General features: G+C 37.0%; 3 protein-coding genes across 7 annotated transcripts; 2 read left to right on the top strand and 1 right to left on the bottom strand.

The window, feature by feature from the left end:
- Window positions 1-1,296: 1,296 nt before the first annotated feature.
- Window positions 1,297-3,837, top strand: LOC114537889 (protein ANTAGONIST OF LIKE HETEROCHROMATIN PROTEIN 1-like). Its single transcript, XM_028558999.1, has 2 exons — window positions 1,297-1,465; window positions 2,226-3,837. Exon 2 carries the CDS (start codon window positions 2,584-2,586, stop codon window positions 3,817-3,819), a length of 1,236 nt encoding a protein of 411 aa, XP_028414800.1. The 5' UTR covers window positions 1,297-1,465; window positions 2,226-2,583; the 3' UTR covers window positions 3,820-3,837.
- A 134-nt stretch (window positions 3,838-3,971) lies between these two features.
- Window positions 3,972-5,992, bottom strand: LOC114537890 (protein SREK1IP1-like). 2 transcript variants are annotated; one of them, XM_028559003.1, is made up of 4 exons: window positions 5,751-5,992; window positions 4,908-5,628; window positions 4,546-4,810; window positions 3,972-4,324 (listed from the first exon to the last, which is right to left on the bottom strand). In XM_028559003.1, the coding sequence occupies exons 2-4, from the start codon at window positions 4,981-4,983 to the stop codon at window positions 4,063-4,065; spliced, it is 603 nt and encodes a 200-aa protein (XP_028414804.1). In that variant the 5' UTR covers window positions 4,984-5,628; window positions 5,751-5,992; the 3' UTR covers window positions 3,972-4,062. The 2 variants fall into 2 exon arrangements, with proteins under 2 accessions (XP_028414804.1, XP_028414803.1); XM_028559002.1 differs by having other exon boundaries at window positions 4,908-5,992.
- Window positions 5,993-7,049: 1,057 nt separating this feature from the next.
- On the top strand, window positions 7,050-11,714 carry LOC114537875 (neurexin-4-like). 4 transcript variants are annotated; one of them, XM_028558985.1, is made up of 4 exons: window positions 7,050-7,334; window positions 8,513-8,813; window positions 9,686-9,934; window positions 11,116-11,714. In XM_028558985.1, the coding sequence occupies exon 4, from the start codon at window positions 11,172-11,174 to the stop codon at window positions 11,712-11,714; it is 543 nt and encodes a 180-aa protein (XP_028414786.1). In that variant the 5' UTR covers window positions 7,050-7,334; window positions 8,513-8,813; window positions 9,686-9,934; window positions 11,116-11,171. The 4 variants fall into 4 exon arrangements, with proteins under 4 accessions (XP_028414786.1, XP_028414787.1, XP_028414788.1 ...); XM_028558986.1 differs by having other exon boundaries at window positions 9,689-9,934; XM_028558987.1 differs by lacking the exons at window positions 7,050-7,334; window positions 8,513-8,813 and adding an exon at window positions 10,263-10,477 and having other exon boundaries at window positions 9,844-9,934.
- The last annotated feature ends 806 nt before the right edge of the window (window positions 11,715-12,520 follow it).

Genomic DNA, 12,520 nt, shown 5'->3' on the forward strand with positions numbered 1-12,520 from the left:
ATGAACGAGACAAATTGCAAAAGTCGAGCGATCGAAATTGATAAACCCGCGGGGAAGCAACTCAAGGTGTTGCGGCCCAAAACAAACTAGAATCAAATCTTAAACAGCGGCCGCACCTATTAACTAAATGAGGGAGAATATAGCGACAGGTTTACCACTGACATACGACCAGATGAATTATAAAACTATATCACCGTAGATAGACCGCATACACGTTGAAGTGAAAGAAGATAATTCACATATTGTCAAGTAAGCTGTCAGAAAGCATAATACAACGTCATCCGAACGGGGATTGCAGTAGTTTACCCAATGAAAGTATGGGCCCCGAAACAAGTAAATATAAACGAAACACGTACACCAATGTCAAAATGTAAGTACCTCGCCTGCTTGTGGCTGGGGTTGTTCTTCCACAGGCAGCGGCGGACTTGGCGGATCTGGATTTCGATGCGGTTCTTGTGGCTCGTTAACTTCTGCTGGAGTGACTTGTTGATGGGTTGAGCCGTTTTGGACTAGAGCGAAGTTCACCTGAGGGACTTGTTCAACACACTGACCCCTATTTGATGATTCATTGCTTTAAGTAGCCTTTGTTCCGCATGACTGCACTTACAACAGTTTTAATGATGTAATGAGCAGTATCATTATTTGGTGCAAGAACAGTAATATATATATATATATATATATATATATATATATATATATATATATATATATATATATATATATATATATATATATATACGAATTTAGTTGACCACGCACATAGGAGGACTAAAAATGACGTACTGTATCTCCTTCAATTTTCGCCATCTTTGGCTTCATTCTTTGGCTTCACGGAAGTCTTACTCCAGATGTATGTGGAGCTCACTAGGTCAGCTTATCCACTCAGATCTATCTAGTGTGCCTATATTTATAATTATTTAAAGAATACGAGGCTATACAGAAAATGTATCAGAAAGACTCAGAATATTTCAAGACGTTTGCTGCGCAAACATGAGATAATCTTTATTTCTTCTGATAGAATGAGGTCTAAACGAAGCAAACAGAAACCGATTATATTTGGCAACTGTAAAGAAGTTCTGCAGACAGTTATAATGATTTACTCTGTTGCAAACCTTGTTTTCGGGGAGGAAGACAGCGGCGTAGCCAGAACGATAATTGGGGGGGGTCCATATTCATATATTCGTGATACGCAGGATTAATTTCTTTTCAAATCAATTGTCTTTACAGTCTGTTTACATGAATATATGAATATGGACCCCCCCCCAATTATCGATGCTGGCTACGCCAGTGGAAGAAGAGTCTGAATTTTGCAAAAGAGGGTGGTCCGAATTCGTGGAGGACAGAAAACAATGGGAAAAAGAATGTTTAAATGAAGATTTTATAAAAATATCACAGTGTTGTAGCGAGACAGCTGAGTATCTAGAAAAGAGATATGAAGACTACACAAAGCTTTGCCCTATTGTAGGTATGTAAAGTTTTAATGATCGCAGTAATTGGTTCTGGTTCTAGCCTCGACGTAAAACGCGGGGACTAAGTAGCTTTTTTCATTTCTCTTGTCGCTATCTTTTAAAAGGGCGCTCAGGCAAAAACAATAATAACTACGGTTCTCGCTAATTGAACCATTTAATAGCTATTTTTCACTACGTTAGCTCCTCGGGAAATGTTCACCTCTTGTAAACCTCGGGAGGATATGAAATAAATCCATTGCCTTTTTGATTGACTGTTCTATTAAACATTGCAACCCGAAGCTGAACTGCCAACTGGTAGCATAAGAAAAAGTTTAATGGATAGAAGATTGTTCTTTTTAATTCGAACTCCTTTTCAATTCCTTGAGTTCAAATGTCTTCCAATAATTTCCTCCCGTCTCTTGAAAAGCAGTTTATGCATGTTTTATAAATGAAAATTATTATAATAGCGTTTAATGTTTGCGCGTAAAATAAATAATTAAATCAAGAGATGTGATTTTATTCGTATGATCATATTGGCTAGTGGATGTAATTCCTATTTTTCGTCTGTACACAGTGCATATTAAGATTTTAAGCAATGAAAATTTAATAATGTGGAAAGCGAGTTTAAGACGACACATATTCACTCCCACGCAGAGTTTCGCATGTCACGAATCGCGTATAATATTGCGCCGCTGATGTTTTTGTTTACTTGATATTGCACTATGACTTGTCACATATTTCTGGACGTGAAATAAATGGAATTTTCTTTTATTATAGAAGAAAAATGCACCTGTCATTTTGATAAGCAAAGAATAGACAGCGTGACCTACGAGAAAATGTCCGGCCCAATATCATGGACAAAGCCAAATATTTCATGCCAGCATAAGTTTCTAGTTCATAGTCTAAAGCCCCGTTTACACGACAAGTGTTTTGGGTACGGCACTCTTAAATTTAGGTACGCGGGCCGTTGTTTCTGAAACGGTCCGCTTCGTTTACACGACAAGTTTTAAGAGTACTTGTTTTATGAACAGGCACCCCTTTCTTAACGGCACGGTCCGCTTAAACATGAGCCCCCGTAAAAAATTGCCAGCAGATTTGCATAAGAAAATAAATAAATTTCGCGGGATATTTCAAAATGGTGAACATAAATGCTTTTGTGTGGTTCTTTTTTATGAAGCGAAAAAAAAATTCAGAATGCGTTAAGAGTAAAAGGTCTCGTGGTCGTGTATCAAAAATATCTAAAGTCAGTAAAGATCGAATAAACAAACATCGGCTTGCTTTTGCTGAAGCTGTTTTGGCATACATACATCGTTCGAGAACAAGGTCTGTGTGGATGCATCCGAGATCCCTAATTTGGTTCGACATGGTTGATCAAGCATTTAACGATGAGCTGTGGTATACGAATTTTAGAGTGAAGAAGGAAACGTTCGAATTAATTCTTAATGAAATTGGGCAGGATATAAATCGAAATAATACATCTATGCGAGATGCAGTGTCCGCAAAACGGCGACTTGCTCTTACATTATATTACCTGTCATCTACTGCTGAATACAGGACAATTGGGAATTTATTTGGTGTATCGCGATCGTTTACCTGCCAGTGTATTCCTGAAGTGTGCAGTTCTATAATAAAGCACTTCTCAAAGATGATAACTTTTCCAAATGGAGAAGATTTACTTCAAGTTATACACGGTTACGAAGAAAAATGGGGGTTTCCTATGTGTGCTGGAGCAATAGACGGAACACACATTCCTATTCTTGCACCAACGGTAAACCATGCCGAATACGTCAATCGTAAAGGAGTTCATAGCATAATTATGCAAGCTGTCACTGACTGCAATTATCTGTTTCGCGACATTGTAATCGGTTGGCCAGGCAGTGTACATGCTGCTCGTGTTTTTTCCAACTCTACATTGTTTAAAAAAGGGAATGCACAACAACTTTTCGCTAACGACCTCGTAAAAGAAATTTGTGGGGTAGAAATATCACCATTTCTTATAGCTGACCCAGCTTACCCTTTCCTTCCCTGGGTATTAAAAGGTTATCCCAGAAATCAAGCATCTCAAGACCAGCGAAAATTCAATTATAACCTTAGTCGAGCACGGATGACGGTGGAAAACACTTTTGGGCGGTGGAAAGGGAGATTCATCAGGTTTCGCAAACAAGTGGATATGGAAGTAACTTCTTTAGTGATTGCCGTGCATGCATCTTGCATTTTGCACAATATTTGTGAGCGTCAAAACAATCAATACCTGCCAAACTGGGAGGTGCCCGAAGACCCCCTGATTATGCCAATAGATGATATTGATGACGCTGATGCACCTGATGCCGAGAGCATTCGCAGTGCATTGAACGAATACTTTTCTTCATAATACTATCAAACATTCCCTCAACTGAGAACAGTTCTTTTATTCTGTAAAGTTATGAAAACATTGCTAATGGCAAGTTTAGTGTATGTAAAGTATATAACAAAATCAACAACTGGCGTAAAAACTTGTGAATATAAAATTTTACGCATACTTAAAACTTGTATACGTAAGCAACCAACAAAAATGTCAACAATATTGGAAGTTTTTCAACGTGAATACAGATCCAATGAAGTCCACAAATCAACATTAAAGTTTATAATATGTTGAAAAATCACCAGTTGGGTGTGTGTCCTCAAAACAAGGTTGTTGGCCATACACGATGGGCATAGAAAACGGACTGCATCGATTTGCAGTTGTACCATTGCCAGGTTGTTGTGCAGACAAAAGCATACGCATCATGCATAGCTCGTGTTCTCTCTCTTCTTTTCGCCTTTCATTTTCTAACTGCATTTCTTGCATTCGAAATTCATGCTCCTTTTTAATTCTTTCTTCCTCAAGTTTCTGATATCTATAACAATATAGAATGATGCATTGACTGTAGGTATTGTAACACTAAAAATGCCAACCATATATACCACGTAATCTGCTGTATTTCTAGCTTTGTCTCATTAACATTCACAAGAATAGATGACCCAGTTGCAAAATTAAGATTTCTTAACACAACATGCACTATAATTTTACCTGGTATTTATTTATTTTCAGGACATTACAAGTGTATTTTTCAGGTACCTGTCAAAATCATCTGCAGCAGATTCTTTGAAGTTTTTAAACACAAATTCTAGGCTTTTTTCAACATTGCTTTTCTTTTTTCTCTTAGGTATAACTGATGTTTTCTCTTCGCTTTGATTAAACTGATCAGATTTACTCTCATCTTTGGACTGATCAGATTTACTCTCATCTTTAGACTCATCAGATTCACTCTTGTCTTTAGACTGATCAAGTCCACAATTTTTCTTTGGATAATCATCACCACTATCATCGCCTTTATCACTTCCTAGGAAGAATTATACCACAAAGCCATTTGAGAGTTCAGTAGGGGGTTTCAATCTTGACATTGTATTATCTACACAGATCAGCTAACAGCAACATACCATTGCCACTGCATTTGGATGCATCAAGTTCATTACAATTTGGACAATTAAACTGGTCTTCGTCATAAAATACCATGACAGATCCACCCTCAGACACATGGGTTCCTTCTGATCTGATTTCTTGTTCGTAACTGCATGTATTAAACTTGCGAAGGCTGGTCTCCCCGGCACCATATTTTTCAATCAAATTAGTAACTTTAAAAATAAAAGGAAAATATATGATATGGCAATAAAAATATTTACTAAAAACATCAGGGTATTCAATTGCTCATTTGAATACTGTAAGTCAACAATGCAAAGATTTGTTTTCCTTTACTTCTCCAATTGCTCCAACATAAAAACTTGTATACAAAATAAATGGAAAACCTGATTTTGTAGAAAAACAAGGCACACTGAGGATGTTTACATGAATGAGCATGAGAGGAGTTTACTTTTTTCACTTAATACTTTGATCCAATTCGTCATTACCCATGACCTCAGTTTCCCCTCCAGTTTCAAGTGTGCCTTCTGCCATTGTATCAATCACGGCTGGTGGGCTGACATTGTGACGATTCATCAAAAATCTGTCAATCTCTTCAAAGAATTTCCACCTCCTAGATGCACCATTGCCTGTTTTGCGTGCCTTATCTTTTTCCTGCTTGTATTTTTGCCGAAGCTTTTTTATTTTGTTGATAATTTCCTTTAAAGTGTATCCCGTAAATCCTTTGCCTTCCAATTGGTGCTGTTAAAAACACGTCTAGTGCTTAGGTATTATCATGATGTTAAAATTACGTTTGAGAAATCAATGATAGTTCTGATAAAATATGTACAAAGTATAAAAAATTGTAAACAGCAACCACTCACCAGCAATTTTTTATAAACATTAGAGCTTTGCCGAGAGGTTTTACAAACATCTAAGGATATTTGAATGCTTTCTTCACTCCACAGTTGGATCAGACAACGCGTAGTCTCGTCTGGCAATAATTTTCCTCTGCTTTTTGTACATGTCGTCCCGGATGCTTCTTTCGACGCCATGTTGCCACCAGTGTTTGTCACATGTTGCGACATGTAGGGCGCATGCGTAATTAATTTTTGGTCCGCCAACTTCGCTTTTGGCGGGCCGAGACTACCTCTCGAGGTGGTCTCGGCCCGCCAAAATATTTCGGCCCGCGAACCTATTTTGTTACCGTTTACACGACCAAATTTAAGAGTGCCGTGCTGATATTAATGGGTCCGCGTGCCTAAATTTAAGAGTGCCGTACCCAAAACACTTGTCGTGTAAACGGGGCTTAAAAGTAGTTCCCTACGTAAAATCCCCGAGTTTTTCTATTGGTTTGAATAAGATCAGGAATATTTTTGAGCTGTATGGTGGGCTGAAAAAATCGTTTGACATTGTGATTTATACTCGTTCCTGTAACTCGAAAAACAAAGGCAAGTAATACTCCTAATAATTCACGCATACCGTATTAAACATTCGTACCGTATTAAATATTAAGCTATATAATAAAAATACACCCTGAAATGGGTCATCTATGGGAAATAGTGTGAAATATACGTGAAGTGGGTCAACAAACCTAATGAGTGTAATCTTTTTTTATAGGCTATATTTGAGAATTTTCGTCACTTATATTTTTACCATATCAAATGAAAAAATTTACTAAATATTTAGGAATTGATGGAATTACTAAAAAAAAGCCAACACGAAAGGTAGAACTATATTGTGTTTTCACTTTTTTAAATACATGTACAGATATACTGCATCGGCGAATAAGCTGTACTGAATTAGTACTGCTTTTCATATATTGAATTGTAATATAGACAAAACTACAGCAAACGTGTGTTTTATAAGAGGGTGCATCAAATGAGAAAATCTTTCGCGATCACTGAATAAGCACAACTAGTACATCCTCCTTTATACAAATTCAGAATTAAATTTAAAGACACCGCAGCGCGGTAAAGTCGATAATTTACCTAAATGAATCATCCAGCAAGACGATTTTGTTTAAGATTTAGCTAACTTCCGTGGACAGTGAACACATGATGGATTTTTAAAGAGATCAATTATTATACTGAAAACTTCATGCGCATCACGGTGCTGAATCGTTAGGTTAGCTAAGCTATTGATTCACTTTTGCATCGTGTATAATTTCAGAATGCAAAAAAGATATTGTTGTTCTATGGGACAATTATAATTTTGTTGGTCTCTACCCTAATGTGAAAAGATTTCTAAAGAACTTAGTCAGAAATGAGAAGCTGGCCGCGAAGGAACAAGGAACTTATCTTGGTTTCGTCACACTCCAAAACGACAACAAACTAAGAGAATTATTGCAACTTGGGGATATTAAGAATAAAACAGAGCTGATAAAGTGGATTGAGGATTTTGAAAGCAGCAATTATTCCAGAAGCAATACGACCATCATAAAAAAGGCACACGGACTTAAAATTCATGTGAGTTGATTGTGAATTATCCATATACAGGGTGTATAAAAAAAAGTAATCCAACTTTGGCGCGCTATTGTACGCGAACTATTCATTCTATTAACGAATTTTTCACATTCGCAAAGATTAGGCTTTTAACCATTGAATGAAATGTTTTTAATACCAAATGGTGAAAAAATGAGCAAATAGGAGGCTAAGTAGAAAATATTAGTCAAAATCGCATATTTTTACCTCTGAGAGTTGGGACTAAAACTATTGAAAATTAACTCCCTTTGGGACTTAATTGAAGAATTTCGCTTCTGAATAAACTACCCGCATATGCATATTAAGTTGGAATAAATCTCACAAACATGGTCCAACTTACGGTAGAACAACGAACATTCGTCATTAAAACATCGAAAAAAGGAAAATTCAGCCAGAAGTCGCTCTGGACGATCAGAAGCTAACATTGAGGCAGCAAGACAGCGATTGGCTGGGCATTCGACAGGTACAAGACGGAATGGTGTTGGCCTACCATCCGCTACTTTAATAGTCTAACGAGGCTAGATCTAAACATGCACCCTTACCGCATGCAGATCCGACACCAACTCTTTCCTTCGGCCATTCGTTTTTGGCGGTGAAGCTGCATTTGCCATGAACGACCAAGTAAACTCCAACAACGTTGGAGACTATGCAGCAGCAGGACAACCGCCCGAAGTCGACTATGTGGTCAAAATCAAGCGCGAAAAATTGACGGTTTAGATTGCAGTTTGTTGGTCCATTTTTGTGCAAAAATAAATTAATTTTGAGTGGTACGCCAAAAAGATTTTATGTTTTGAACGTTTTCCCGCCAAAATACGTGACATATAAAAAATTTCCCTCTTAAAAAAAGGTTATTTAAACTTCGTTGCATGTGCGAATGTCTTTGCTCATAGAAAAGTAAGCGATATTCCGACTTGTCCAAACATATGTAAACATCTAGGCTTCCAAAAAACGAAATGCTTCTAACTGGTCAACTGAAGTTTTTTTTTTATGTCGACAGAGCATCAATATAAAATAATTTATTTTATCAATCTTACTATATAAATTTTAACGCGCAACCATTATAATAGAGGGAGCATATTCCATTTTACTGCATACAGACTACTATATATAACTCCAGACAACAAAATGATCCGAATGACAAATTATTTCTTTCTCATTTGAAGGCGCTAAAAAACAGCACTTGGAAAAACGACCGTCCTGGTGTGGACGACGTCATCCTGTTGTTATTATTGGGCAATAGGACTGACAACAACAGTTTAGTAAAAAATCAAGCGAGGTTCGTTGATATCTTAAGGAAAGCGAAAAATTCCACCATCGTAGGCATTGTTGGAAGCGAAAGCAATTTCCTCACATTTGACGTTAAAAGATCGTCGTCACCACATCCGGTGTTTAAACAAATTATATCCGACAACTTAGACGAAGATTTGAATAAAATCGTTGATGCCTTTTGTGCATATCCAGGAGGTAAGTCTCGAAAACTATTCAATAATTATAGACAATTTATTTTGATTTAATCATGCAGCCTTGAGGGAAAATTGCACGAGAACTTTGAGACTCTTTAGATCTCGAACAATTATCGAGGATATAAGGAGGACAATGAGAAGCCTTCGTCTACTATTTTACAATAATAATTTAATAGGACATTCTCTATAAAACTAAATGTTGAACTTTACAGAAAGACTGAGAGGTGTTGTAAATACTGCCACACAAAGTTGGCAAATTTTAAATAAAATCTATAGCTGTAGGCCAATTAAGGCCATTGAACTGTAAACAAACTGGAACGATAACTCAGGGGGGGGGGATTTGAAGCGAGTGCTTTTTACTTTTTCTTTTACTTTCACTTTTTACTTTTTTTGAGCTGAAAGACTTGACGCCAAATATTGAGCCGAAAATGAAATTAAAGCTATTGAAAAGCTATATTTCGTGTAGTAATTTCGAGACTTAAGCACGGAAATATCCAAAAAATATTTGAAAATTTCCCGGTTTTTTGCAGGTTGGTAATTGTTTTTCTTTAAATATTTCCTTTGCAGTTTATTTCTTGAAATTTCCACACCAAATATAACTTTTAAATAGCTTTAATTCGACACACAGCCCAACGTCTAGCGTCAAATATTTCGGCTCATAACTCAGACGTTCACTGGGCAAGGCTGTATTATAAGATTTGTTTTAGCAATTTTCCCTAGGATAATACGTTCGTTACCTCTGTTAATGGCAATCAATATACATAACCGCTGTTTTAATTTTATTGCTCGGAACTTGCACGTTTCTCATTCACCACTTAATATTTTTAAGAGTTAAAAACAACCAGCAACCGGTCCTATTTTTCTCTTCCTAAGGAGTATGTGATTGTGCACGTGATGAAGATTTTATTGCATATGCTACACCTGGTGGACTCACAGGATTGGTCAATTGGACAATACCCGAAGTCACGTGTTCTGATTATGAGAGAGGTCCAGTCGGTCCACCTGGCGTCACGTCTCCCGCACATTTCTCGCTCGGCAAACACGTGATTACCTATCCATTCTCGTACAAAAGTGATGGCAAGATCATTCAGTTTAAATGTTTTGTCAGATTTACCGTTGTTCGTGAGTATTTATTAGGGTTTTTTTACATCCCAAGAATTTTTTTTCTCTCGTTCTCAGAAAAAATAAAAAATGTTTGGAAATAAATGGTACAAGTTTCAAAAATTGATCCTACAGAAAATTTTTTATCATGAAAATTCCAGGCAAACTAAATCAATAAATAATTATAGTATAATAATTATACGTCCACATTTATACAACTTGGGAAAATATTTGGTATGATGTTTATTTCACTTGACTTGTCTCTTGTCTTAAACTAGACTCTTAGGTAGTAAGTACCCATATGCATTTTTGAATTTCCGCATGAAGAAATTTTGGGTTTTTTATTTAGCCTGTGAATGTCCATGCCAACAAACCATAGAAGCATTTGTCAAAGCTCGGGAAAATCTCTTTTTTAGCTGGCTAGAACCTAAACCCAATTGCCCAAATATTCCAAGTTCAGGCAATCCAAACGAAACCAGTGGGTGGTTCTCTCGTGGAAATTACACACTGAACTACAATTACACGCACAAAAGCAAACATCAATCTTTTGGTATTCAATGTCATGTAAGAGTGGTAGTCAAAGATATGTTGGCTGTTTTATATTCTAGCGTTTTGACACGTACATGATGGACAAATAAGATAGAATAGGATTTATATTTAACATTTATACCACGAGGTCGAGTCGTATATGAGCCGATATATAGTCGACGAGATGCTTAGCACCGAGTTGGCTACCAGCTATATATACGACGAGTGTGAGTAAATAGATCGGCTATTCATTTATGTTTAACTCCATTGGCTATTGATATATGTTTTCATGAACAAAAAGCTGCTTTTTCTCAGATCTACTTCCCTCAAAATATTTTTATCTCATATTTTAAGACTCTGGGACCTGAACTTTTAAATTTTGGTCCAGGTTTTAAAATATTGGCAGCTAAACGCTTGACGAAGCTATCGTTTTCGCGTAACAACGCTTAGAAAACGTAGGCCTTAAAGAACTTATAGCCACTTTTAGACGAGTAATATCGGCAAAAGCCTAGTGAAATACTTTTTTTTCGAGTAAGCAAGCTTTTTACTTATTGCTGTTGTTCCTATTATTTTCTGCCGCTATTAATTTCCAAGCCTCCAACTTATCCAATTTTGGGGGGAAATGCAAAACTAGAAAATAAACACTCTAATAACAAAGTGTTCTTCTTCCACAGAATTCCTAAGTGCATGTTCAATATTACGAGAAAAAAATCAAACAGCCGATAGCGGCATGTATCGTGTAACTTTCATGCAAGGACACTCAGCTATGACATTTTGTGATATGACTTCAAAGAATGGTGTTGGTGTGACAGAGATTGGACATGATAGTGAATCCAGAACACTTGTAGATGGACATGAATCTCCAGGTTCTTACAAAAGAAAGATTAAATATAACATTTCCATGGAGCAGATTGTCGCGATTATCAACCAGTCGAAGAATTGTGAGCAATTTATTCAATATGAATGTTTTGATAGTTTGTTGTTCAGATATCCCTACGGTTGGTGGGTATCACGTCAGGGTTACAAGATGGATTATTGGGGTGGAGCGGCAGTCAACAGTGGAAAGTGTTCATGTGGAATGACCAACAGCTGTGCAGATGGAGGAAAATGTAATTGTGACGAGAATACTCAAATATGGCGTGAAGACAGTGGATACCTGACAGACAGGAAAACACTTCCTGTCACTGAGTTGAGATTTGGCGATACATCTTCATATAAAGGGAGAGATGAGCTTGGTTATCATACACTGGGAAAATTACGTTGCTGGGGATAAGAAATGGAACATCAAATAAACCTGATGATTCAATTAATATGATCTTCTGACTTGATTAATCTAACTTTTATCAAACGAGACACACAAAAAATAGGACAGTCTATCGCATTAATAAACATCGAACTGCAGTATAGACTTCAAAGGCTGGTATATGTAAGGTGATATACGATTAATTGTGTTGTCCACAATGCAATGCACTAACATAGAGACAATTTGTCTACGCATGCGCCAGATTGTCGAAAACAGGATGGTGGTAGAGAGAAAACACTAGTGATTTTCATCAATTATCTTAATTTAGTGAAAACCGTTTGGAGTTAAAATCTTCCGTACAACTCTGTCTAATCTTGGTATTTAAACCTTATCCTGTCGCTGAATGCTTACTTGTTATTGGTTAAATTATTCATGAATTATTAATTTAGGCCCCGTTTACACTATACCGGTTTATTTTCCATACCGAATTAATTTTCACTCCAAAGCAAAAAATAAGAATGTTTACGCTATGCTGATCCCACCGTTTTGCTTTGTTGCCAGCTCATCACTTTTTGATGTCGCCATAAAAGCCAGTTTCCCGCCAAATACTGCCTGAGTCATTCTCGTGAGTTGGCTTACAAATCTCGCGCCAAAATACGTTTTGTTCCGGATTGGTCTGTTTACACTGCTCCGGTACATACCGGATTACTTTTTATATCACCGTAAAACCGGAGTGATTTCGCTCCCCGGCATGTACCGGATCACAATGGAGTAGTGTAAATAGCAGCAACAGCAGCCCAATCCCCGGTGCCAAAATTGCTGCGCTCCGATGCAAT

This window comes from Dendronephthya gigantea, unplaced genomic scaffold (genome assembly GCF_004324835.1).
Source record: "Dendronephthya gigantea isolate DGI-Jeju-01 unplaced genomic scaffold, DenGig_1.0 000168F, whole genome shotgun sequence".
Taxonomy (NCBI): Eukaryota; Metazoa; Cnidaria; class Anthozoa; order Malacalcyonacea; family Nephtheidae; genus Dendronephthya; species Dendronephthya gigantea.